The 25,956-nt window shown below is 43.3% G+C and overlaps 1 protein-coding gene across 1 annotated transcript in view; it reads left to right on the top strand.

The window, feature by feature from the left end:
- The first annotated feature begins 4,217 nt into the window (after positions 1–4,217).
- Positions 4,218–25,956, top strand: part of LOC144074802 (uncharacterized) — a 36,086-nt gene continuing 14,347 nt past the window's right edge. Inside the window, exons 1-9 of the mRNA XM_077601403.1 lie at positions 4,218–4,324; positions 4,450–4,601; positions 6,487–6,640; positions 7,234–7,387; positions 11,371–11,489; positions 11,593–11,757; positions 16,596–16,709; positions 17,463–17,880; positions 22,962–23,122. Coding sequence (XP_077457529.1) covers positions 4,246–4,324; positions 4,450–4,601; positions 6,487–6,640; positions 7,234–7,387; positions 11,371–11,489; positions 11,593–11,757; positions 16,596–16,709; positions 17,463–17,880; positions 22,962–23,122 — 1,516 coding nt within the window. The 5' untranslated portion in view covers positions 4,218–4,245. The remainder of the gene's footprint in view (positions 4,325–4,449; positions 4,602–6,486; positions 6,641–7,233; positions 7,388–11,370; positions 11,490–11,592; positions 11,758–16,595; positions 16,710–17,462; positions 17,881–22,961; positions 23,123–25,956) is intronic.

The following is a 25,956-nucleotide window of genomic DNA, read 5'->3' as shown; positions in this document are numbered from 1 at the left end:
ATGAATGTGTAATTGCGGAGAGGTAAAATCTGCTAACATATTTTGAGTTTGTGAAGAAGGTCATCATTTCGTCCTGGAACCCCAAAACATCACTTCGGTGGTCACCATTTGTTAGCGTTGTTTCTTGGCTTTGCATCTACAATGCCATGTGCTGGTTTTCTGTTCTATCTTCTATCTTATTTCTTAACTAATTTTTAAAAGATTATCAGACTATTTACTCATTGGCTGTGATTGACCTGCTTATTAGTGTTTCAGTCGCCTGACTTCTGTGCAGGCAAGTGTGAGATCGATTCCGCTCGGTTGGGGTATGAATGTGTGTGTCACTGGTTGTCTGTCTCTCTTTGTGCCCGACAGCTGACTGGCGACCAGTCTAGTGTGTAGTCTGCCTATTATTATATAGTCAACTGTGATAAGATCCAGTAATTCCTGCAACGCTTGCGAGGATGGACATTACGGGTGATAAATGAATAGCCCCTGATGACTTGAGAACGAAGTCATCTGAAAATGACCCAAAATGTACAAGAAGTGAAAGCATCCCTACACAACTTATCCGAAAATTGCATCTTACAGTTTTAACTGTAATCATTGTTACTATCACTCACTACTAGAAATTGAGCATCTCCTGTTTTGGTTGAAGCCACTTCGTTTGATGTTGTCTTCAGGCTGAGCTAGCGTGTCGCGTTTTACCTTTGTTCTCTTTAATTAAAATTCACACTGGGGCAGAATCCCATACAAATGGCTGCATTTGTGCTTTCAATTTCCATGCTATTATGCTAAACACATCAGCGACCATCTCCATTTTCAAGGTGGCGACACAGACCAGTGTGACAAACCGATTCTTTTGAAATATTTCTTCCCCCTTTTAAATTGTTACATCTATAAATCTGATGAACCTGAACAATTCTGTAACTGAGCTAGGGATTGTGAAATATGTCCTGTCCAGGGCCCCTCTCAGATCAAAATTGGAAGTGACTGATTTTTTAAAGTGTATTTTCCTGCAGAACGCTCATACCACATTTTTTCACATTTAGTTTCAAATTTTTCTATTTCTAAGTGTACACAAGATCACTTCCAAAAATGGCTTACTTTTTAAAAAAAAATAGATTTTTTTTTGCTTAATCATTCCAGCTGTTGGCTTTCAATGAGCACCCACAAGTGTGTGTATGTGCGTGTGCCTTTGTGTGCGGCAGCTGTTTATTGGCACGGTCTCAATGCGAGAGTACATCAAGAGGAGAGCGGGCACACACATAGCGACGTTATCAGACATTAGTAAGTATTGAAATACATATCGACTTTATTTATTAAGATGATCAATGCTAAACTAAACACTCAGTGATTTGCAGGCTCTTGAGCACACTTGTCTTGTGAGTCACCGAATGCTGTTTTAGGAGGTGCTGCCTTTATTATGCATTCACCCACGCATTTATCCATTGCCCATTCGTCTCGCTACTTCATCCTGGTTTATTCATTTACTTAATGATGTCTTCATGCTTACACCCCATTATGCTCGCATCTGTCTACTGGTATGTGCGGACCCCAGTCAGTACAGATGTGTTTATTTTATTCAACAACTTATTCATTAGTTCACTCACTAAACAGCCAATAATATGTCTATCCACGTGTTCACTCATCATCCATCCTTCTACTTCCTCACATGTTCACTTACTCATTATCCATCCATTACCGATGCACTTACTACTCACATGTTCAGTTAAATATTCTCCATCCATCAATTTATACTCATGTATTTACCCACTTATATCATCCATCCATCCACTTACATGTCCAGTCATTCCTCTCCTTACGAAATTAATTGGTTCCAGAACTTTTTTTGTAAGTTGAAGATTTCGTAAGTAGAGCAGTGCTTTATACATAAATTCTCTAGTTCGTATCCACAGTCCTCACACAACTACCAACTAAACCCTTTAAAATTGGTCATGTGAGAAACACACAAAAATGAAAGAAAATGATCATGAAATTATTTATTGATGTCTTAAAATAAATAAGAAGTTTACAAAATCTCCCCGTGTTGAAACACAGGGGAACAAGAGGACGCTAACTGTAGGGAACATAGAGATAGCACACAAACACATGAACAGACATTTAATAAACACAGCGTTAACAATTCAAACAACAACATTAACAACATTAGTTAACAACAATCATGAACATTTTATGATTTCTTTGGAATTTAATTTTTCACCCATTTTATTAGTCGCTACTTGTTCTTACCTGTTTGGATTTAAGTTGCCCTTCTGCAGTGCTGGTTGACGGAGGTTTTGAAAAAGAAACTATCCAAAGACGATTGCCTTTGACAACTTTTAATAATGCTTCTTTAATGCAACAGACAAACGTCATCAAAGTGGGCGATCGCACAACTCGTGAACGGTTTTCTGGATGTGTTTTTTTCTATGATGACAGAAAGTTAGTGAAATTTCTCCAGCATTTCTTCAATTATTTGCTGCTGCAATGCTCGCTGCTTCCTCCTCGTCCGCCTTCTTGCCGAGTGTTCTCATGGAGAGTTCGTTTTTATGCCCCTCGACAAACTCGTCATTGTCCTCCACGCTGACCACTTCTTTTCATTCACACTGGTAATTTTTTTGGGAGTCATGATGATAAAAACAGAAGGAGCTGCCTTATCCACACTTGGAAAAATTCATCAAAAAACACTGTCGTAACTCCGTGACGACGAAAGTCAAAAGTACATTAGAGAGAATCTTGAACCATGGATAGTGGTTGTTGTGAGACCGCCAATGAGAGCCCAGTGGAGTGTAGCGAGGTTCTAAAGTGAGAATCGATGCAGCCGCGACAATATTTCATAAATAAAATAACGGACAAGGAAATGCATTCACTTTTTGGGGGATTTCGTAACTTGGATCTTTTTTGTATTTCGAGGCACTCATTTGCATATAAAAAGCTTACGTAACCTGAAAATGTCGTGCCTAGAGACATTCGTAAGTAGAGGTATGAATGTATTTATTTAACCACCATCATCCATCAACCATTACTCATGTGTTCACTTACTATCTTCCATTCATCTCCATACTCCCAAGTTCACTCAGTTATCATTCATCCATTCGTGTTCACTTACACATCATCCCACCTTACACTTTCTCATCTATTATGGGACTCATCATCCATCTATCACCCATCCACTTACTGACGTGTTCAGATAAATATACTCCATCCAGCAACCTACTCATGTGTTTACTCACTTAAACGCATCATCTTCATCTTTGTCTCTGAATTGTGCTATGGAAAAGCAGATAATTATTGGTCTGGCTGGTTTGCGTGTACCGGAAAAATTTACCCAAAGTTGCAAAAGGCTACCCTCAAACTGGACGACAATGCCTGGATGAATTGTTTTTTTTAAGGAGCTGAAACGGAAACCAACCCTTGACTTCACCTGGACATGAAGCACCAATTGAAGCAACAGAAGCCAGGCCCCTCTGCTTGTTAGATGTAAAATGCAGCCGTTTTAACATAAACGTGCTAAATTTAGTAATAGGTTGTTTTTGAGAATGCACTCTAATATCAAGGGTTTTTATTCATTCTTAGTACGAGCTTGATGCGTTCCGGGACTTTAGCTACGTGCAGCCATTGACCTGGAAAAAGATAAGCTTAAAATGTTTGCGTCTTCATGGTGTTTTAAATAAACAAAGTATTTTTTGTCTAAAAGTTTCGCATGTACAAAAAAAATAGCCCAAGTTGCATTTTTTTTACCATAAAAATGCAACTCCCAGTAAGAAAAATTGTTTTTAAAAAAATCGAGCGTGGTAACATCCTAGAGTCGTACATTTGCATTTTTTTTTGTTCAAAACCGCATTCAAATCAGATGTACGGTGTTGTCTCCATTTTGTCCGATGTTAACGGACAAACACACTAACGCACACACATGCAGACACACACACGCACTTTCGCAGAAATAGTAATATGTATAGATGTATGTATATATATATATATATATATATTATATATATATATATATATATATATATATATATATATATATATATATATATATATATATATATATATATTATATATATATATATATATATATATATATACATACATACATCTATTATATATATTATATATACACCCACACACACCTAAACTATATCCATTTGAACAACGACTGCCAGCGGTTGAACAACCTCGTTGACTTATTTTTGAAGGTGTGCAAAATGGCTTAAGCCATGGAGTGCTTTTCTGTCGCCTTCAGTGGAGTTCAGCAATAGGATGCCTGTCCACCCCCCACAAAAGCTCGGCAGCCTCTTCTTAGGCACCCTGTTCAGCATGGTAGTCTCATCCTGGCTGGGTGAGTTCAGTTGCATCCTCAGCCAATGCGGCCAGTCCCCCAATGTGTGGTGTGATGCCGTCTTCCCAATTGTAGTTGCAACATCGTTTTACTTAGATGTGAAATGACGGTTGGTGTTTTATCAGGTCTGGAGGAGGTCTTCTTCAGCCCAAGAGATCAAAGAGTAAAAGAAGGAGAGGAGGCCTCCTTCCACTGCATTTCTGGCGAAAGTTCGTCCCCTGCCATGATCATCTGGATCAAAGATGGAAGCTTGGTCACAGCGGGCACACAAACCCAGGTACTGAACATCAAACTCATTTTTGTAGTTTTGGTTTCCTTCGGAGGGCCAACCAACTAGGGTACACTGTTGTCACGGCGCTCAAATTTTCCATTGACTACCTACTATTAAAAAATTGTTGGCTTGTTCCCTGAAAACAACTCAAATTGATCGTTCATCTAGTGCCGTCAATGGCAGTTAAAGATCACTCCATGTAATGCGGTCAGGTGTACAGGGAGAGTGGTTGGACCCAAATGCAGGGCAGGAGGCAGAGGTGCGGAGTAAGAGTGCACTAACAAAACTTAAATAACTTAGGTTCTCAAAAACATATCTAATTTTCTGAACCGCTTTATCCTCACTAGTGGGGTGTGCAGCCTATCCCAGCTGACTTCGGGCCAGAGGCGGGGGATATCCTGAATCGGTGGCCAGCTGATTGGAGGGCACAAGGAGACAGACAACCCTGCACACTCACACCCATACCTAGGGGCATTTTTTTTAGAGTCAGCTTAGCCACCGCTTAGATCAGCTGGCCGGAGTCAGCTGGGATAGGCTCTCGCACCCTCCATGACCCTAATGAGGATCAAGCGGTTCAGAAAATGAATGAATGAATCAAAAAATGGAAATCAATAAATAAGTAGTTCTTATGGTCGTGGGCTGAGGGCCCCAAAACAGGCACAAGGACAACTCCAGTTGTGGTGGTTTCTATTTATTCAAAAGGTACCAGGGCAGGGCAAAGGTAGCCACAAATTATGGGTCAGACACGAATAAATACGGTAGGCACAAAAAGTGACTAAAGTGGTTTGCAGCCTATGGAGTTTTAGTGTTAGTACAAGATATGACATTAGTCTTGATTAGGTCCTCCTAGCTGCAGAACTCGAGTTGAGTATGGTGACGGCTCTCGGGAAAAAAATGTCCTTGAGTCTGTTTGTTAGTTTTGGCTGTCACAGGCGAGAACACCAGACGATCCGACCAGGACTGACAAATACACCGGGTTTAATTACACAGACATAGGCTGATGAGATAATCAAAAACACCTGGGTCAAACGAGAGGCAGCGAGATGGAAATACACTAGGGGTGGGGAAACAACAGGTGAACTCAATGGCCAAACACAAGGACAGGTTAAAAGCAGGGAAAAAACAACAACAACACATGACAAAATCAATCCCTAACACCCTGTTAAAATTTGGGAAATTTTTCATCGCATCTCGGGGTCATTTCCTGTTTATTTGGGGCCATTTCTGGGTCACGGCCTCTTGATTTAGTTCTCTTTCTGTTCATTTTTTATCGTTTTCTCTAGACTTTGAGGCATTTCTTGCTCACTTACTGATAATTTAGGGTCACTTCATGTTGTTTCTGGGGATTTCTTGATGACTAACTTTTGAATTTGGGTCTTCTCATGTTAATATTGGAGCATTTACAGGTCACTTTCTGTTGATTTTGGATTATTTCGTGTTATTTTGAGTCAATCATGTTGATTTTAGGTTCACCTTGTGTCTATTCTCGAGTATTTCTTGTATTTCTTATATTGGGTTACCTAATGTTAATATGGGGTCATTTTTGCTGATTTTAGGTTCATTTCATGTTTATTTGGGGACATTTCTTGCTCACTTGCAGTTTTTCTGAGGTCACTTCATAATAATATTGGGGCATTTACAGGCCACTTCCTGTTGAATTTGGATTACTTCCTTTCATTTTGGGTCATTTTCTGTTGATTTTGGATCAGATGTAAAAAAAAAACCCTCTATTTTGAAAAAAAAGAAAAGAAAAAACAGTCAATATTTTCTGACAATGTACCACGAAGCATGACATGCATTTGATTTACTTCCGCGGACTACACAAAATGATGCAGGTGGCCTGGAATTTAATAATACGTTTATTAATGTTTTTTTCGTATGTGCATTTCAGGGGGAATATGGCGGCGGCTGGCAGAAAAAGACGTCAGGAACTCTTCGTTTGGTCAATGTGAGCTTGGCAGACGACGGCATATACACTTGCCAGACGGTCAACCTTTTGCTGAACATAAGCAGGAGGAGCAGGCCGGCTAAGCTCACTGTCCTTGGTAATAGATGCTTGTTTCGGTGCCATTGACAGCGCTAGACGTGCAATCAATTTATTCATTGGCTCTTTCCAGTTCAAATTAATTGCATTTTACCGCCGTCCGTGGCCGCTAATGAGTCCGGGGGGGTGGGGGGGGGGTTGGGGGCGGGAGCCTATCCCAGCTAACTATGGGCACCAGGCAGTGGACACCCTGAATCTGTGGCCAGTCAATCGCAGGGCACAAAAGATGGACAACCATTTCCCGCTCGCACTCATACCTAGGGGCATTTCAGAATGTTCAATCAAAAAAGGAACTGTGAATGTTCCAAAATCAACAGGAAGTGACCTGTAAATGAGTAAAAAATAACAGGAAGTGACCCAAAATCAACAGGAAGTGAGCCACCAGAGCAAAAGCATGCATATGCAATTGCATAGTTCGGCTGAAATTTTTTATTGGCATTAGAAAATCTGTCCTGATCAGGTGGGAACCAACGCGGCATCATTCATGCCTGTGCCGCATAGCTTTAAAGACCCCTCTTTAGATGGATTTCAAGCAGGACTAACCCTTCCTAAAACCGGAGCGATTCCGGTGTTGTTTACATTTTTTTTGCCTAGCTGCGCCTTCAGTGACCTTGCGGCCACGCGCCCTAATGGTGGCACTGGGGGACCGGGCATCTCTGCAATGCGAGGCATCGGGCGAGCCTCCGCCATCCATCAGCTGGCTCAAGAAGGGACGCTCCAAACAGACGGGGGCCAAGTTGACCTCAGGGTGAGTTGTCGTCCCTGTGCGAAATCCGAATAAATAATACTCGATAATCCAGCGGGTAGTTCGATATGTGATCTTATCTCACAACCAGGCGGCCCCGCATCTGAGTGGTCAGCGCGCCGGCCTCACAGTTCCGTGGTCAAGGGTTTGATCCCGGGTCGGTCCTCACTATGTGGTGTTTTCATATTCTCCCCGGGCTCGTGTGTGTTTTCTCCTGGTACTCCAGTTTCCACCCAGACCCCAAAAACATGCAAGGTAGGCTTATTGAACACTCTAAATCAGCGGTCCCAAACCTTTCTATCACCGCGGACCTGAAAAGCTCTTCCTATTTTCGCGCAGACCGGCGTTTGTGGTGGGCAACAAATCAAGACAAAAGCGTGGAGGGGGAGATGGTGCACGGGCGGCAATGGCAAAAGGAAAAAGCAAGCATAATCAGAATAATTTATCATTATTACTGTGATCCTTAACTACTTTGCGGCTTCAACTTCTACGGCTTCAATACATTGCGGATTTTATATTAAGTATAAAAAAATTAAGAAAAGTGTCAAAATTCACACTGAAATCACAACCGGAAAACAGGAGATGAAAAATAGTGGAAATCAGGGCTCCGCTTCTTCTTCGGAGCTGAATTGGGCGCCACTCAGCACCAAAGAAGAAGAAATGCAACGCAGAAGAAGAATGACGCACCGAAGAAGAAGAATTTCACGGCAGAAGAATGACGCGACCTACATTAAAAAAGGCTGAGGAGTGCAAACCCTTGCATTGCCTGTTTTGTTGCAAATGGATTTCCCTTTGCGCACATTAGATTAGATCTTTATTCCATCCCGTATTCGGGAAATTCCCTTGGTTGCAGTAGCAAGACAGTAGCAAGCACAGACACAGAAGACATTGTAGACCTAGGTAAAAAACTGGAGCCACACACAGGAAGTCCACAAGGTCCGCACAGTCCCTCAGTAGTCTGGAGCTGATCATCTTCCTTGCCTAGATCCTCCTAAACTGTCATATCACCCGATCAGCAGCAACGAAGAGGCTAGTGGGGGGCTTCAAAGGACACAAGCACACAACTCTCCCGTTGCAGCCCGGCAAGCTGAAACATAGCACGGGCCTCTTCCCAGACACGGCCACATCTGGTCAGGTGTGCCTGGATGGAGGGCACGGCAATATCTGCTTCCAGGGAAGGAAATAAGGGGGGTTGATAGCCTAGGAAGCACTCGAAAAGGGACAGGTTGGAGGAGGAGTTAGGGTGGGAGTTGTGGGCATACTCAATCCAGGGCAGATGGTCGCTCCAGGTGGTTGGGTCGGCATGGGTGGCGCAGCGAATCGCTGCCTCCAACTGCTGATTTGTGCGCTCGCACTGACCGTTTGACTGCGGATGATATCCCAAGGAGAGGCTTGTTGTGATCTTAAGGGCTGCACAGAAGGCAGACCAGACGTGAGAAGTGAATTGTGGACCCCGGTCGGAGACGATTTCGGCCGGGATTCCATACAGGCGGAAAACATGCTGCATAAGGAGGGCGGCCGTCTCCTGGGCTGAAGGTAGTTTTCGGAGGTTGATGAAGTGGGCAGCCTTGGAAAACCGGTCGACCATGGTGAGTATGACGGTGTTACCCTAGGATTCAGGAAGGCCCGTGACAAAGTCGCCCGCAATATGAGACCGGGGACGGCTAGGAATTGGGAGTGGAAGGAGTAGACCGGAGCTCAGCTTGGTGGAGGATTTGTTGCACACGCACACTTAGCAGGCAGATACGAAGGATCATGTATCTGCCCTTAATGTCAGCCACCAAAAGCATTGGACTGCATTGGGGTCTGAACATAAAGGTCCTTATGCGTACCTCTTCTTGGGTCCGGCTCCAATTCTTGGGCCCTCAATACTTCGGCCTCCAGCCCCGTCCTCATACTAGCCACCATGCAGGAGGGAAGTAGGATAGTTGGGGGCTCCTCCTCCGAGATCGGGGAATGGAAAACGCGGGATAACGCATCCGGCTTCCCGTTCCTGGAACCTGGGATATAGTTTAGCGTGAAATTAACCCTACCAAAAAACATGGTCCACCTGGCCTGGCGAGGGTTCAGCCTCCGGGCCGACCTGAGGTATTCAAGGTTCTTGTGGTCCGTCAGAACCGTGAAAGGCTGGCTAGCCCCTTCCAGGTGGTGCCGCCATTCTTCCAGGGCCAGGAGCTCGTGCTCCTCAAGGATGCGTGAAAAAAACAAGATATCATCCAGATAGATGAATACGAACTGATTGAGCATATCACGGAGCACGTCATTAATCAGTGACTGGAACACTGCCGGGGCATTGCAGAGGCCAAAAGGCATCACAAGGTATTCGAAATGGCCCAGGGGGGTGCCGAAGGCGGTCTTCCATTCGTCCCTCTCCTGAATTTGGTAGGCATTGCGGAGGTCTAGTTTTGAAAAAATGCAGGAACCGTGCAGCGGGGTAAAGGGCGAGTCGATGGACGGGCGGTGGGACCATAGGTTCGCGGCGTGGCAATACCGGTGTTACCTTTGGCGTGGCTGGGGTTGGCCGTGCATTCTGTGAGTGAGGCAAGGGCGTGAGTTGTGCCTGTATGGACTTGAGGGTTTGAGTTATTTTCGATACTTCAGGCAGCAGGAAGTGGATTGCTTGGCTGTGCTGATCCATGAGCGGCGCCGGTTAATCGGTGGGGGCTTGGACTGAGCCCGCGGGGTCCATGTTGGCTGGATCGTGCTGTTACGATCGGTAATGGAGGACCCCAAAGCAGGCAAGGGTTGCGAGTCTGGTTTTCGAATCTTTTATTAGAATCGTCAATGAGACGGACAAGGCACAAGAGGGGATAGTGTAGACGAGTCGTTAGTCATAGAAGAAAGGTCGGTAGCCGTGAAGTCCGGAATGGAGGGTACAAAGGGCGAAGGCAAAGTCGTTATCTGTGGTCCGTGGTCATGGGGCTGAGCGTGGTCGGAATCCTGGGTGCAAACAAGAGGTCTAAGATCAATAAGGCAGGCAAGGAGAAAATACGAGAGGGTACCTAACAGTGAAACTGATAAGACGATCCAGCGATCGATAAAGGTCAGAGTGGCTCGCGATCTTGGGGAATCGGCGGTGCTCCCCTGGTACCGGCGTGGTCATGTTCTTGGTGGCCTTAAATACTCCTCACTGGCTAATGACTCACACCTGGAAGCGCTTGAGTCATCAGGGGCTGGGCCTGTGATTGGATGGCAGGCACACCCTGTCACCAGTCTGGCCCGGGCCTGACATGCCTCTCCATTGCGGAGCGGGGATTTAGGCTAAAAAGCGGAGCAAAACAAGAACAAAGCCTTGCCGCTTGTCTACTGGATGAGCAACTAGAGAGCCTGGATCACGAAAGCCTTCACAAACTGTTTCACAAACCTTGCTGAAAGGGGGCTCCCCTTCAAGGACTTGGACAAAAACTCCCATTAACCTGTTTTTTGTGCTTATATCAAGCGGAGAGGAACTATTTTCACCGTGTTTAAAGTATTTATATTTTTTTCTTTTCATAACTGTAATATTCAATAAATACACTTCTTGTTAATTGTTCTTGTGTACATTTATTTTTGTATAGGCGAGAAAACATGTAGTATGGTAGTAATAATAGGGGTGATCCTACTTCACGGTTTTTCGATTATCGCGGCCATGTCTGGCCTACATTATCAACGATATTTGAGGAATTACTGTATAACAACTTTTGTCATTTCGAGTAGGAGGGCGAGATTGAAAACGGTGTAATTACTTCTCTGATGAACCGGTACCAGGTGGCTCGCGGACTGGTACCAGTTCATGGACCAGTGGTTAGGGACCGCTGCTCTAAATTGCCCCTATGTATGAGTGTGAGCATGAATGGTTGTTCGTAGCCCTTGTGCCCGGCTGGCCACCGATTCAGGGTGTTCCCGCCTGGTGCCCGTAGTTAGCTGGGATATGCTCCAGCACCTTCTGCGCCCCTTGTGAGGATAAGCTGCTCAGCAAATGAATGAATGAGTGAATGTATTCAAAGATGGAGGAACGCCACACTGATCATCGAATCCGCTCGGAGCTACGACGAAGGAGTGTACATGTGCGACGCCTCCAACGCGCTCGGCCACAGTCAGGCCACAGTCACACTTACCGTCACAGGTACGTGCCTAGAAAATCTTATTTAAAAAAAAAATCAATCATATGAATTTGGGACACAAGTTAAAGCTCAATGTTGGAATTATTCCTTGGATTGACTTTTCAGTGACTCCTGTCATAGTGAGCGAATTGGTCAGAGTGGCTCGCGAGCTTGGGGAATCAGCGGTGCTCCCCTGCGTGGCCGTCGGGGTCCTGCCCATCCATTACACCTGGACCACAGACCGTGAGGCAAGGGACCCCGTGGTTAACTCTGAAGGGAAACACGTAGATGGTGAGTGTCATCGTGTCCACTTGAGCACAGGTTGTCAAAATTCTGGGTAGTGTTGCATTGATACCATTTTTGCCTCACGATACTGATTCAAACAGTGATTCTACTGATAAAGTACCGAGAATTTTTTTTATATTATTTTAAATCACAAATTAATGGTTCACCTGATTTTGGTGCGTGGGATCAATTCTCACTCGGTGGCGATGTGATTGTGAGTGCAAATGTTTGTCCATCTCTGTATGTGCCCTACAACTGACCTGCGACCAGTTTAGGATTTAGTCTACCTTTCGCCTGAATAAAGCTGCAGTAATAAATTACTGCATACTATCTTGAATGCCGCCTCGTGGTGTAGAGGTTCACTTGCCTGACTTCGGTGCGGGCAGGCGTGGGCTCAATTTCTGCTGGTGGCAGTATGATTGGGGGTGCAGATGGTCGTTTGTCTCTCTGCGTGCCCTATGCCTGACCGGTGACCAGTCTAGGGTGTAGTCTGCCCTTTGCTCGAAGACGGCCGGGTTAGGCTCCAGAAAGAAGTTCTTCAAATGCATTAGATGACATACTCATTTAAATTTACAGCAGGTGGATGACACACAATTGGAGGTCTATCCTCAAAAATCAAACGTAAATAAACTTCCTGTATCCAGTATTTAATTTTCAAATTGGCATGATAGAGTTGCTCTCCCATCTCCTCGCTGGCCTCCCATTGGCTGACTTCCAACATCCAGCTGGCCTCCCATTGGCTAGGAGAAAGCTGTCTCCATGCTCAATTATTATTTTTTTGCTTCCGACCGGCATTCGTCGTTAAGGAGTTCTAACACAGTGCTTTTGAGATTGTTTAAAGCAACTTTATTCTGTATTTTTATTTTGGACCCCAAGAAAGTTAAGATTGGCTAATTCATAATGTTATGTTGTGTGTTTGTGTGTTTGTATGTTTTGTCAGTTGCCAAATGGTGGCCTCCTCCTTTCTCACCTACGCCCTTCAACAACCATAGAAAATATTTAAAATAATAATCATAATAATAATAATCATAATAATCGGACATAGGCCCCTGTTGTAGTTATCACAACACAAAAAAAAGCCTACTTGTCATCACACGCCGAAACTGCGTGTGACGAAATTGATGGTGCTTCTCCATAAGCTACGTTTACTCGGCAAAAGACCTAAATCTAGTACGGACTTGTAATTGGCATTCTGCTATTGTGGATACAGGTCGCTTACCTCTCGCTTACCTCTCACTGTCTTCCACTTACCTTACTTCAGTCAGCTAGTAGGAGGCAAATCACCACCCAAAACCTCTTTTTATATTACCGCAGAAGGGAATGTGTGTTATGTTACCGCGAGTTTAGATGTCTGATGGATGTGGGGAAAAAACTGTCCTTAGGCCTACTTGTCCGTGCTTTGTGGGACCTATAGCGTCTTCCAGAGGGCAGCAGCTGGAACAGATTGTGGCCAGGGTGGTAAGGGTCCCCTATGATGTTCTTGGCTCTGCTGAGGTAACTAGGGCTGGCAATGTCTTCCAGTGAGGGCAGAGAGCAGCCGACAATCCTCTGGGCAGTGTTAATCACTTTCTGCACGGCCTTTTTGTCTGCCGCCGTGCTTCCAGCGTACCACACTGTGATGCCGTACGCCAGGATGCTCTCTACAGTGGTTTTATAGAAGGTTATCAGAAGCTTGGTGGCCAAGTTGTTCTTCCTAAGTACCCTGAGGAAATTGAGTCGTTTCTGAGCCTTCTTCACCACTGCCGTGATGTTTGTAGACCATGAGAGCTTATCCGTGACGTGGACCCCCAGGAATTTAAAGGACTGGACCCTGTCTACACATACTCCATTAATGAGTGGGGCCAGATCTGTGCCGTGTCTGCGAAAGTCCAGGATTATTTCTTTAGTTTTCGTGGTGTTCAGTGTGAGATTGTTCACCGAGCACCACGAAGACAAATTGTTGACCTCATCTCTGTAAGCCGACTCATCCCCTCCTGAGATGAGTCCGACCACAGTGGTGTCGTCAGCGAATTTGATGATGGCGTTAGACTGGTGGGTGGGTGTACAGTCGTATGTGTACAGGGAGTACAGAAGAGGACTCAGTACACAGCCTTGAGGGGAGCCAGTGCTTGGTGTAATGGAGGAAGAGAGGTGGGGACCAAGTCTAACAGTCTGTGGTCGGTTGGTCAAGAAGTTCTTTATCCAGCAGCAGATTGAAGAGAATAGTCCAAGGTGGGAGAGTTTGTCAGTCAGAATGTCCGGTTTTATGGTGTTGAAGGCTGAGCTATAGTCAATGAAGAGCATCCTCACGTAGTTCCCCTGGTGTTCCAGGTGGCTCAGTGCTGTATGAAGAGCAATGGCAATAGCATCGTCAGTGGACCTGTTTGCTCTATAAGCAAACTGGTGAGGGTCAATTGAGGGAGGGATTGTATTCCTGATATGGCGGGCTACCAACTTTTCAAAGCACTTCCTGATCACAGGCGTGAGGGCAACAGGCCTATAATCATTCATGCTGCCAATGGTTGGCTTTTTGGGGACAGGGATGATAGTGGCAGATTTCAGACAAGATGGAATGATGGATTGTTGCAGGGAACAATTGAAAATGTATGTGAAGACTCCAGCCAGCTGGTCAGCACAGGCTTTGAGCACCTTCCCAGGTACTCCGTCTGGGCCAGCAGCCTTCCTGGTGTTTACAGACCGCATTACCAGTCTCACTTCCTGTTCCCGGAACGTCAGTGTATTGCTGCAGGGTGGTGGTGGGGGTGTTGAGACTGGGTCTGATTTGTCAGTCTCAAAGCGGGCAAAGAAACGGTTCAATTCCTCCGCTAGTGAGGCATCTGCATTAACAGACATATTATTGTTATTGTAGTTGGTAATATGTCGTATTCCTTGCCACATCTTCTTTGGGTTATTTTCTGTAAAGTGCTCCTCAATTTTTTTGGTATATGCTGCCTTGGCCTTTTTAATGCCTCTTTTCAGCTCAGCTCTGGCAGCTCTATATTTTATCTTGTCCCCTGATCTAAAGGCGGAGTTACGGCATTTGATGAGTGCCTGTGTCTCATTGGTCATCCAGGGTTTTTGGTTAGGAAAAACCTGTATTCGTTTATCTATAGTGACGTTGTCAATGCAGTTTTTTATGTAAGAGAGTACAGAGTCCGTGTAGTCCTGGAGGTTGTCGTGTACAAAAAGTTCCCAGTTGGTGTGGGAAAAACAGTCCTGCAGCCGAGAGAGTGCGTCGTCGGGCCAAGTTTTTATTATCTTTATTTGTGGCGTTGTTTGCCTACGGAGTGGAGTGTAAGCGGGGGTGAGAGATAGGCAGAGGTGATCTGATCCAGCTAGGTGAGGGAGGGAAGTGGCTTTATAAGCATGTTTGATGTTAGAATAGACATGGTCAAGAGTTTTGTCTCCTCTAGTATTACAATTTACGTATTGAATAAACTTAGGTAAAACAGTCTTTAAACACGCCTTGTTGAAATCACCAGCGACAATAAAAACTCCATCGGGGTGGTCAAGCTGTTGTTTGTTTACAGCCGTTAGCAGGAGGTTAAGTGCCGTGTTAACGTTAGCATTCGGAGGTATATAGATAGCCGTTGCTATGACGACATTTAGCTCTCTTGGTAGATAATAGGGCCTACACCGTATTGCTAATAACTCTAAATCCGGGGAACAGTGAGTGTCAATAATCTTACTGTCACAACACCATTCATTTTGTATATACATGCACAGTCCTCCTCCCTTGCTTTTGCCTGTTAATACTTTTGAACGGTCGTTTCGAAAAAGCGTTCGGCTAGCTAGCGATACCGCAGCGTCGGGGATATGCGGGTGTAGCCACGTTTCTGTGATGATAATAATATTACAGTTTCTAACAAAGCTGTTGGTAGCAATACGAAGTTCCAACTCATCCATTTTGTGGGTGATGGATCGGGCGTTGGTCAAAAGGATACTAGGAAGCGGTGCTCGGTGTGGTTGTTGTTTCAGCTTAGCAGCAAGGCCCGCCCGGCATCCACGCTTCTGTTTTCTGTCCCTTCGCCGCCTTCGACGCGCTTTTGGTGGGCTGGCTAGCCAAGGAGAGTTTGTTGAGAAATCGGATGTTTCGCATATCCTTCGGATAGTGAGTAAATCCTGGCGACTGTAAGATAACTGTAAGATAACGAACTGTTTGTTATTCATTTTAATGATTTTAATGATTTAATAAATACTTGTTTTTTTCTCTTTTTTTCTGTTTCTCACATCGTTCATGCAAAATTGGTACAATTAGACCAGTTTTAAAGAGTTTACTTGGTTGCATATTGAGGACCTTGGAACGAATGAGAGAATTTACATGTAAAATGCAACTCTACTTACAAAATTTGTACTTACAAAACTACTTGTGAAATTATTTTCTTAAGTCAAGGTACCATTGTACGCCAAGTTATTGCTGACTTCACTTTAGTGACGATACAGTACAGATACTAGTATCAGTATCTGTGCAACACATCCTCTGGGTCTAGGCATAATGGATTTTGTAAAGTACAATCTGAGTGCTTATCATATGTTGAACCTCTAGAGCAGGTCTGGCGAACACGTGGGTTCCGGCCAAAATGAATGCGGCTCTTTGCTTCTTATCATATTTTGTATGCACTCTTTCCTTCATTCCATGTTTCTCTTTTTTATATTTTCTCTTAAAACACACTCAAATTCATCAGGGCCCATTAAAAACAAATAAAAAATTATATTTTAAAAATGTTTTGGCAGATTGGATTTTTTTATGCTGCTTCTGACATAAGGGACCACCAAGCATCTCTGTGTGGTGTTGGTTCTTTGACTCTCACAGTTTAAAATCTTTGCTCTTTGTGTCAAACTTGTTCGCCGCCCTTGCTCTCTAGAGGATGGATCTCTACATTTTCCCAGCGTGCAGGCATCCGATGCGGGGGAATACTTTTGTATGGCAGAGAACCGAGCTGGACGACAACAGAGACGCAGCCTTCTCCTGGTCACAGGTAGGCTCACTTAAACCACCTGACTTTGGCTTGAAAATGTGGTTTTCAACCAGAACTTGGGCTTCAAAGCCTTGTTTAAAAGATTGCTGGTGTCAAGCAATTAAAACTTTCAATACTCACAAAAATGCTCACTACTTGATACCATTTTCAATGCCACATAAATAGAAAACCCTATTCTTCTTGAACTCTTTCAGTGTCTATCCATTGGTGGCCATTATTGTTTATAAAAAAAAATGCCCCAAATTTAATTTTAAGTTACCCAGGCATGCCCCCAAATAAACAGGTTCTTCAAATGAACTGGAAGTCACCCAAGGAATGCTCCAAAATCTAAAGGAAGGGCCCCAAAATCAACAGGGAATGACATATAAATATATTCCAAAATCAACAGAAAATAATCCCAAATATAGAGGAAGTGACTTCATAATTCCCCCAAATGTACCGAAAGTGTCCTAAAATCAACAAAAATGAACCAACATTGAACCCAACATTTATTTGCCCGTCATCGACAGTGTCAGACATCCCAATCATTTAAACTAGGAAGGCTGTGAATACTCCTGTTGCAGTGCTATTGACATCATAGATGGAATCTACATGGCCAGTTTTGTTTTTGAGCCATAGGGTCCTCATTTAGTCTATGTGTTTTATTCTACGTTAAATATTCTATTTTATGTTCTATGTTGCTTCCTTGCGCCTACCTTCTTTTTGAGCTAGCTTCTGGCCATAAAAAGCTACTTCTTAAAATGTTCCTTTCAGGTTGCTCCTCAAGCTCACGTTGTGGCACCACATCAAAACCACAACAAAAGATGACAGCCACGTTTACCGGCACCCCTACCGCCCAGCATTCCCCCACTCAGATTCAGCCCCTGATGCTGCCATCTCCACCTTTCCATGACTTCCACATGGAACTTTCTCCTTCTTCTGGAGCCCAAATGGACAATGTCCCTTCTGCGGAAGTCTACACAGACGCCTCTCTCAGCCAGACAACAGAATCTCCCCTGGTCCAGCACCAGAGCTCTCTTCAAAGGCCTTCTTCCTTCTGGAAGCATCCTCCTACTCCGGAACCTCTCGCCATCCAAGGACTGAATGAGTCCCTTCCTGAGCGGGCATCTGAGGCGGAAGATGAGCAGTGGAGAACCACTTTGCAGTCACCTGAGCCCCGGAACAACACTCGGTGGGTAGACACAACACAGCATTTTAAAGTGCCGTATTTTCCGGACTATAAGTTACACTTTTTTTAATAGTTTGGCTGGCCTTATGACTAATACTAAAGTGTGACTTGCGTTGTTTTCCACACTGACAGCCTTATTTTAAGGCTAGTTAGCTGAAAAACTGTAATGTTAACAAATGCCTATTTAGCCTGTTGTTCTCCGTATTATTATTGTTATTTTAATGTAGGCTTGGGCGATATGATAAAATTTGGGGATAAAAAAGGATTAAAAAAAAGATCAGTCTATAGACAATTATCATGATAACAATCACATTTTTTTTCTTTTAAATTTGAAACTTCAAACTTCTGTGAATAAGCAAATACAGTAACCCCTCAAATATTGCGGATAATGTAGACCTGGCATTTTATATTAGTGTTCATAGTATTTATGTTCTGGAGGGTTTTTTATTTGGAGAGACATGGACACACACATACAATGAAGGCTCTTCAGGGTCAGTTCTCCCACCAGCATTCTTTATTTGCAAGAGAAAATATAACCTCTGATAATCTGACTCCCTTTAATAGGCATATGAAGATTGTAACATATTTATATCTAAATATATTCTATAAATAAAAAATGTAAATACTTTAAGTACTGCACTCACAGTGAAAATAGTTCCTTTCCACTTGATTTAAATAATACAAAAACAGTTTATTGGGAGTTTTAGTCCAAGTCCTCTTTGTCAGATTCGAGAGGCATTGGATCATTGATGGAATGTTCAGGGGGCGCCGTAGAGCAAACAAGAGGAGTTTCTTTCTGCAAGAGGTTTTTGGTGCACAAGGAACATGGCGACCGCCATTTCTTTTCTTGTACAAATATTGCTGTTGTTGTTGTCTTGACACCATCAAGACGATTGGCAAATTCAATGGCTCTGACCATGTTGGCATCAATCTCCTGGTGGTGTCTCCTTCTGAATGGCCCCATGCAGTGTGTTGATGTTCTATTGTCATGACAGCTTCACAGCCATATCTATGGCGTAAATTTCTCTTATGCTGGTTATTTTTTTAGTCCTCGGAGTCGAGGGGGTGCTTGGATGACCTCCGCGACGGCAAAAAATGTCTCAAAAATAATAGCAATTATCTATTATTATTAGAATTATTATTATAACAACTTTTCTCAGTTCAAGTAGGAGGGCGAGATTGAAAACGTTAATATTTATTTCTCTGACGGACTGGCACTAGATGGCTCGCGGACCGGTACCGGTCCATGGACTGGTGGTTAGGGACCGCCGTACAAAAGAACTCCACCATGTAGATTCATTTATGCCGCAAAGGCGTGCAACGTGTCAAGGTTATTAGCCGACCTGGCTAGACGTGTCAAGTAGGTGCGGCATCGATTGTGGAATGTAGAAGGGCCCAAAAGTGGGGAAGCAAACTGGGAAAGGGAGTGGAGTGCTCTAAAAAAACTTTGATACTTAAAGTAGGATATCCAGAAAATAACAATAAATCAAATAACAAAAACAAACCTGAGAGGGAGGAAATGGGGAAACGAGGAACTTGGAACATGGAACGCGGCATAGCGATGCAGAGCAACACAGTGTAAAGCAGACAAAGCATACGATCCAACCAGGACTGACAAACACATAGGGTTTAAATAGACAGACATGGGTTGACAAGACAATTAGGAACACCTGCGTAACACAAGAAGGAGCAAGCTGGGGATATACCAGGTGGAGAGAAATGACAGGTGAACACAATAGGCATTCACATGGACAGGCCACACAGGGGAAAAAAGCACAAGAAAACTAGATCCTAAAAAGACGTTGTCCTTCTTGGTCATTCTTCTTTTATGGTAAAATATCGCTTCTTCTTCAGCGCCAAGTGCCAACCAATTCAGCGCCAATGAAGAAGCGGAGCCCTGACTTTCGCCATTTCTTATCCCGTTGTCAGGTCCGCTCTTGACATTCAAAAAAAGTCAAACATAAGGAAGCACACCAAGGCAGCAATAATGAGATTTTTAAACGCTTCAGCAGAAGGAGGAGGGGCACGAGGCAAAAGCTGGAAGATGTGTCTATCTTCCCGCTTTTCCAAAGATGTCTCCCACACACCCCCTCTGCTCCACGAGCTTTACTGAAACAAAATCACGTGACATAGAAATGGGCGGTGACACAAACTTTAGGCGGGAATACAAAATGGGAGGTGACATTAAAGGAGGTGACATTGAAGTAGATGACGCGCCTTAACCCATAGGTGTTGTTACTGTGAAAATCCAGTAGGCGGCGTCTCTGTAAAATTCTATTCTAGTGACTAAAATATAAGAGTATCTCAAAGAATACAAAAGAATACAAAAGAATACAAGAGAATACAAAAGAATACATTTCATATTTCACACCCGTGTTCCGCTTTCCGAGTTTCAGCGTGGATTTTGATATTTTTATGAATTTTTTTATATGATAAAAAAACACTGTACTAAAGCCTCAAATGTTGAACCCGCGAAGTGGTGAAGGATCACAGTAAATTACTTTCCTTTTTATTCAATTACGTTAGTAACTACATTACCTTACTTTATAATAAGAGAATAGAAAATATGATTTTAAAAGCATTTTTGTTCTGTTGTGCAATAAAGATAAGAGAACTCCTGTTGAGGTAGTAGAACTTTGTACCTCTTCCCGAGTAAGACTGTTGACTTTTAAGACTGCAAAGAAGACAAACTCAAGCTTTCTTTTTTAACCTTTGCAAAGGGAGAGGTTCAGCCATCAGACCCCATGGTTTGCGTCCTGTGGTCCGCGCTGTAACCTCTGCTCTCTCTGCAGTTTGCAGACTTTTTATTGAACAGAAACACCATGCCTTAAGTTACAAGTTGAACAATTAATGCCAGCTAAGGAGTTGTTTTTGCAGTTTCAGCTTCAACCGTCTCACAATCTTTTTCCTGCAGTTGTTCCAGATCAATTATGCAGCATCTTAAGTCTTCAAGTGTGTAAGCATCGAATGATCCCACAGTTGGTTCGCAAAAGGAATATTATTTAAGCTGGTTCTACAAGAGTTATACAAGGTGTAATACAGTGGCGGGCCGTGAATTTCATACCGGCACCTTCAGCTATGTCTGAATCAATCCAACCCTCAAAAACTATTTTATGGCTATAAAATAGTTTACTGCAGTTACAGCTGCGGCACATAAAAAGCATCAATAATAACCTCATACAATTGAAATATTATTTAGGAATATAGCCATATTTCACTCACCAAAAATCCTTTTAATCTGTACACAAAATCCATCCTGGTTGTGACAGGCTTGCTTGCTTCGGAGTTGTCCGACCTTTCTTAATGATGTCCAGCTTTTTTTCTTGAAAAGACCGTCTTGAAAATGGCTTTGACAGTAAATCTGCAAACAAATCAATTTCTTCTCCTCCTTCAGCCATCGTGGGTTTACAAAACCGCTACTAAATCAACACAACAATATATAATATATTTGCTTGTGCAGCTCGCTCCAGATACAGTTTTGTAGCTCTGGCTAGTCCACTCTATCACTAGCCAATCATAGTTGGTGAAAGCGATGACGTATCCCTATGCCTGCGAGAAGGCATTGGTGTCGCCAACTCGAAATCTGATTGTTTAAAGCAACAGTTTTATCGACGCTTGTTTTTTTGCAGCAGAGCCTGCAGAACTGATTGTGAATGCCTCAAGGCAGATTTCTGACCCTGGCAATAAATAATAGCTGAAATATGATTGGTTATGCTTAAATATGAAAACACATCCGGAAGCAGCGTAACCAGGGGAAAAGCAATGAAAGGAAGCTGACAGCCAATTTGGAATTATTTAATAAGTATTCATGGACAAAACATAATTAACATCAGTCTGTGATTCAGATATTTTTTTAGGCCAGCAGAGAAGGCCTTGCATATCAAAGACAACTTTTCTCACAATTCCCTCTAATGAACTCATTTAAGAGTTCACAAAATGTTTGGCACATTTCCTAACTTCAATTGGTCATTCTAACATCAAGCAATCACTTTGATCAGAGTGAGTTCATGGTGAGCGAACTCGAATATGGCTCAAATTTATAAGCTAATTATTATAACAGCTCACGTGGTCATTTTTTTATCTCATCTCATCTCTCATCTCATTGTCTGAACCGTATTATTCTCATAGGGTCACAGGGGGTGCTGGAGCCTATCCCAGCTGTCGCCGGGCCAGAGGCGGGGGACATCCTTAAATCGGTGGCCAGCCGATCGCAGGGCACAAGGAGACAGACCACCCTGCACACTCACACCCATACCTCAGTGCAATTTAGGGTGTCCAATCACCCTATGTTTTTGGAATGTGTTCATTTTGACGAAAAACTTGCACACGACACACGAAAAACAGAAAGTAAAGTGTACAAAAGTATGGAGATTTTGAGGCTGCATGTATTGGCGCCGCCATTTTGTCTGAAATAATCATATTTGAAATTTGCCAATATCACTTCTGAGTTCCACACATTTGAGGGTTAGAAGGTGTGGACTTTGTGAAAAAGGTCATTCTTGGTTGTGTTGCATTTTCTTTCTATTTTTTCTCATGTGGTTTCGATTTGAGCTGTTCTTTCACATCGTTAACACCTGATGCTGCAACTTTTATATCCCGATCACAAACCTTACAATGAACATATTGAGTATCCTTTGCTGGTTGTATCCCACCATTGAATTGGGTAATCCACTCTTGCAGAAATTTTCCATAGCATTTAAACGGTTTTGCTCTCTTTTTGGGAGGCTCCATGCTTCTACATTACCACCTGTTCACTATAATGTTGTGATATTCTTGGACCAGAAGTGGGGGGATTACAAAACTAATGGAGGTTCTTATAGACTAATGCCATGATTGCACATACCGAAGCGAGTTTGTGGAAAAGGAAAGCGAATTTAGATAAGTCTGGCAAAATACGGCAACAGTGATGAAAAAAAAACATATTTGGCAAAAACTTGGGAATCCGTATGACTTTAGCACTATGGCCATTGTGTTTTTTCACAAATCCGTATGACTTATGCAAAATCCTTTTGAAATGGCAGGTATGCAAGCAGTGTGCTTCCAGATCTAAAGTGCCTTCCTTGACTACTCTTTTATCTTTCCAGTTCTAACGTGACGCCGGAACCACCGTTGTGGCTGCCCATCTTGGAGAAACATGACGTGCCCATCGTGGTGGGCGTGGGTGTTTCTTTGGCCTTCATCTTCATCACTGTAACCTTTTACTCTGTGATACAGAAGAACCAGCCAGTAGCCACTGGACGTTCAGGTCAGGAATTGTAGACGTCTTATCATTAGAGCTTGTTGGAGGGGAGTGACAGTAGGGTCCTATTATCATACCCTTTATATTTACACAGTACCAAAAAAGAGCTTAAAAATTCTTAGGAATTGGCTTGCCAGCTATTTAAGGTGTCCCCTACCTGGTGCCGGATGTCAGCTGGGATAGGCTCCAGCACCCCCGCAACTCTTGTGAGGATAAGCAGTAATGAATGAATGAATTCTCAGAAAGTAAGCCAATATCTGTTAGGTTTATGTGCTTTTTATTTTTTATGTTGATTTAGTCGGGCGGCCCAGTGAAGCGAGTTCTTAGCGCATCGGCCTCACAGCTCTGGGGTCCTGGGTTCAAATCCAGGTCATGTCCATCTGTGTGGAGTTTGCATGTTCTCCCCGGGCCTGCGTGGGGTTCCTCCGGGTACCCCAGTTCCTCCCACATTCCAAAACATGCATGGTAGGCTGATTGGACACTCTAAATTGCCCCTAGGTATGGGTGAGTGTGCATGGTTGTCCGTCTCCTTGTGCCCTGCGATCGGCTGGCCACCGATTCAGGGTGTCCCCCGCCTCTGGCCCTGAGTCAGCTGAGTTAGGCTCCAGCACTCCCATAACCCTCCTGAGGATGAAGCGGTTTAGAAAATGAAGGAATGAATGTTGATTTAGTCTTGGATCTTTCCCTGTGTAACTTATTGTCCATTGCATTAACCTGTTGTCACCTCCCTCTGTGTCTCAGCCTCGTCTCATTAACCCATGTCTTTGTATTTAAGTCCCCTTTGTTTGTTCAATTCTTGTTGCGACCATGTCAATATCCCTTCAGTGTTTGGTGTGCATCCCAGGTATTTCTGATTCCCTGGATTTTGATTCAGTTTTGTATTTTTGGATTCCCTTCTTTTGTTTCCACTTTGTTTTTGGTCTTTTTAATTAATTAGTATACCATTGTCCGGACTTCCCTATTTCCCTGCGATTAGGTCCATTCCTCTGTTTTCACATCTGCACCCCAGCACTACAAAAGTTAACATGAAGTGATCTAGAAATGTAATTAAATTAACAGGAAGTTACCTGATGTCAAGAGGAAGTGACCAGACCGGAATTTGAGAATTTAAATATCGTAAAATTCTGCTTCATTCACGAAAAATGCAAGTTACGAAACAAGTTATGGAACCAATTAATTGCGTAAGTAAAGGTACGACTGTATTAAATTTAAGGTTATAGAGATTTAAAATGTCTAAAAACAGTCATTTGCCCCATAGAAAGGGTTAAATAAATAATTAAATACTTGGTGAGGAGAAAACCAGAAAAACTGGAAAAATGACTGGTCTTCCAAGCGGATGATTTTCAGCTTCTGCTCTGACGGCTGCCAGTTGTCAGCCAACATGTTTTCATTCTGGTCTTGCCGCGCAAGGACGGTCCTTTTCACGCTGTGCGGATGCTTGCTCTTTTTGCGCGTCGCCAATGAAAAAGTCGACCCCGAGACCACCTGCCAAAGCTGCCTGCTGGCAGCACAGAACCTCGAGAAGCACTTGCAAGCGACCAAACCCCGAAAACGACAGGACGCTCTGCGCCATTTCTTGTTTGAAAAACAGGTGTGCAATGAGCTACCTCCTCGTGAGGGATTCTCCACGGAAGAGCTGACGGCCGCCTGCCTGAATCACTTTGATAGCCACCAGGAGGACTTCTACTTGGCCACAGTGAGACGACCGCCACGCGACTTTGATGTCCTTCTTTGCTACGAGAAGTCTGATGCATGCGTCGGTGTGGTAGACCTGGACAAGGACGTGAAACGAGCGTCTCTTCGGGACGTCAAAAAGAAGGACGACAAGAAATCCAGACGTCTTGCTCAGCCTATTCTGCCTGTCTCAAGAGATGAATTGTGAAGAATTCAAACCTGTAGTGAAGCAGGTGATTAGTATATTAAATATTTTCCTGAGAAGCCATCAATGAGACGGTTCATAATTTAATTTATTTAAAGCACAATGTTCTAAAATCAGCCAATAAAAAGAAATACAAGGCACAGGGTTGTGAGTTTTAGATTTTCATTATAGTGTTCATCTTTTGTTGTTTATTTTTCAAATAGTTTGAATTAGTTGTGGGAGGGAATTTTTTTTAGTTTGTTTTTCAAATATACTTTAATGAGATTGAAACATCTTCACACAGAACATAAACTTTTTTCAACACTCAACTTCTATCATTCAGCCAAATAAAGTATGGAATATCTGATGCACCAGAACTTGTAATATCGCCACCTTTGCATTGGAAGATAAAAAATATATTCCAATACTATTATTTCTTTTCAATGGCCAGCGCAAGGTCGATCACAGTGGTAAAATTGAATAATGATAGAAGGCATAATAAATGGCTCTTTAACTAGCAAAGCCAATTAGAAAGAAACCAAACAATCGATTCATTGCGGAACAGCCTTATTACACATGATAAAGGACCTCATATTGACAAGAAATCCTTGTTTGTTAATATAATTATTTTTTATAACTTGCTGACGCCAAGGTCACCTCCTGTTGATTTTGGGTCAATTCCTGCATATTCTAAGGCAGGGGTCTCAAACCGATTCCGCCGAGGGCCGCAGTGGGTCCTGGTCTTTGTTCCAACTGATCCAGTGCCGCCATTTTAACCAATCAGGTGTCTTCTAAAATAAATAGCACCTGACTTTAATTAACTGATTACACTTGCATAAGGTATCCTTTTGTTGAGTTGGAATGAAAACCTTCACCCACTGCGGCCCTTTGAGGACCGGTTTGACACCCCTGTTCTAAGGCATTTTATGGTCACATCATTGACCGTTTCCAGGTTATTTTAGGGTATTTATGATTCAAATAG

This window comes from Stigmatopora argus, chromosome 5, assembly GCF_051989625.1.
Source record: "Stigmatopora argus isolate UIUO_Sarg chromosome 5, RoL_Sarg_1.0, whole genome shotgun sequence".
Taxonomy (NCBI): Eukaryota; Metazoa; Chordata; class Actinopteri; order Syngnathiformes; family Syngnathidae; genus Stigmatopora; species Stigmatopora argus.
Note: the sequence above shows the minus strand (reverse complement) of the source record. Positions and strands in the feature narration are given on the sequence as shown.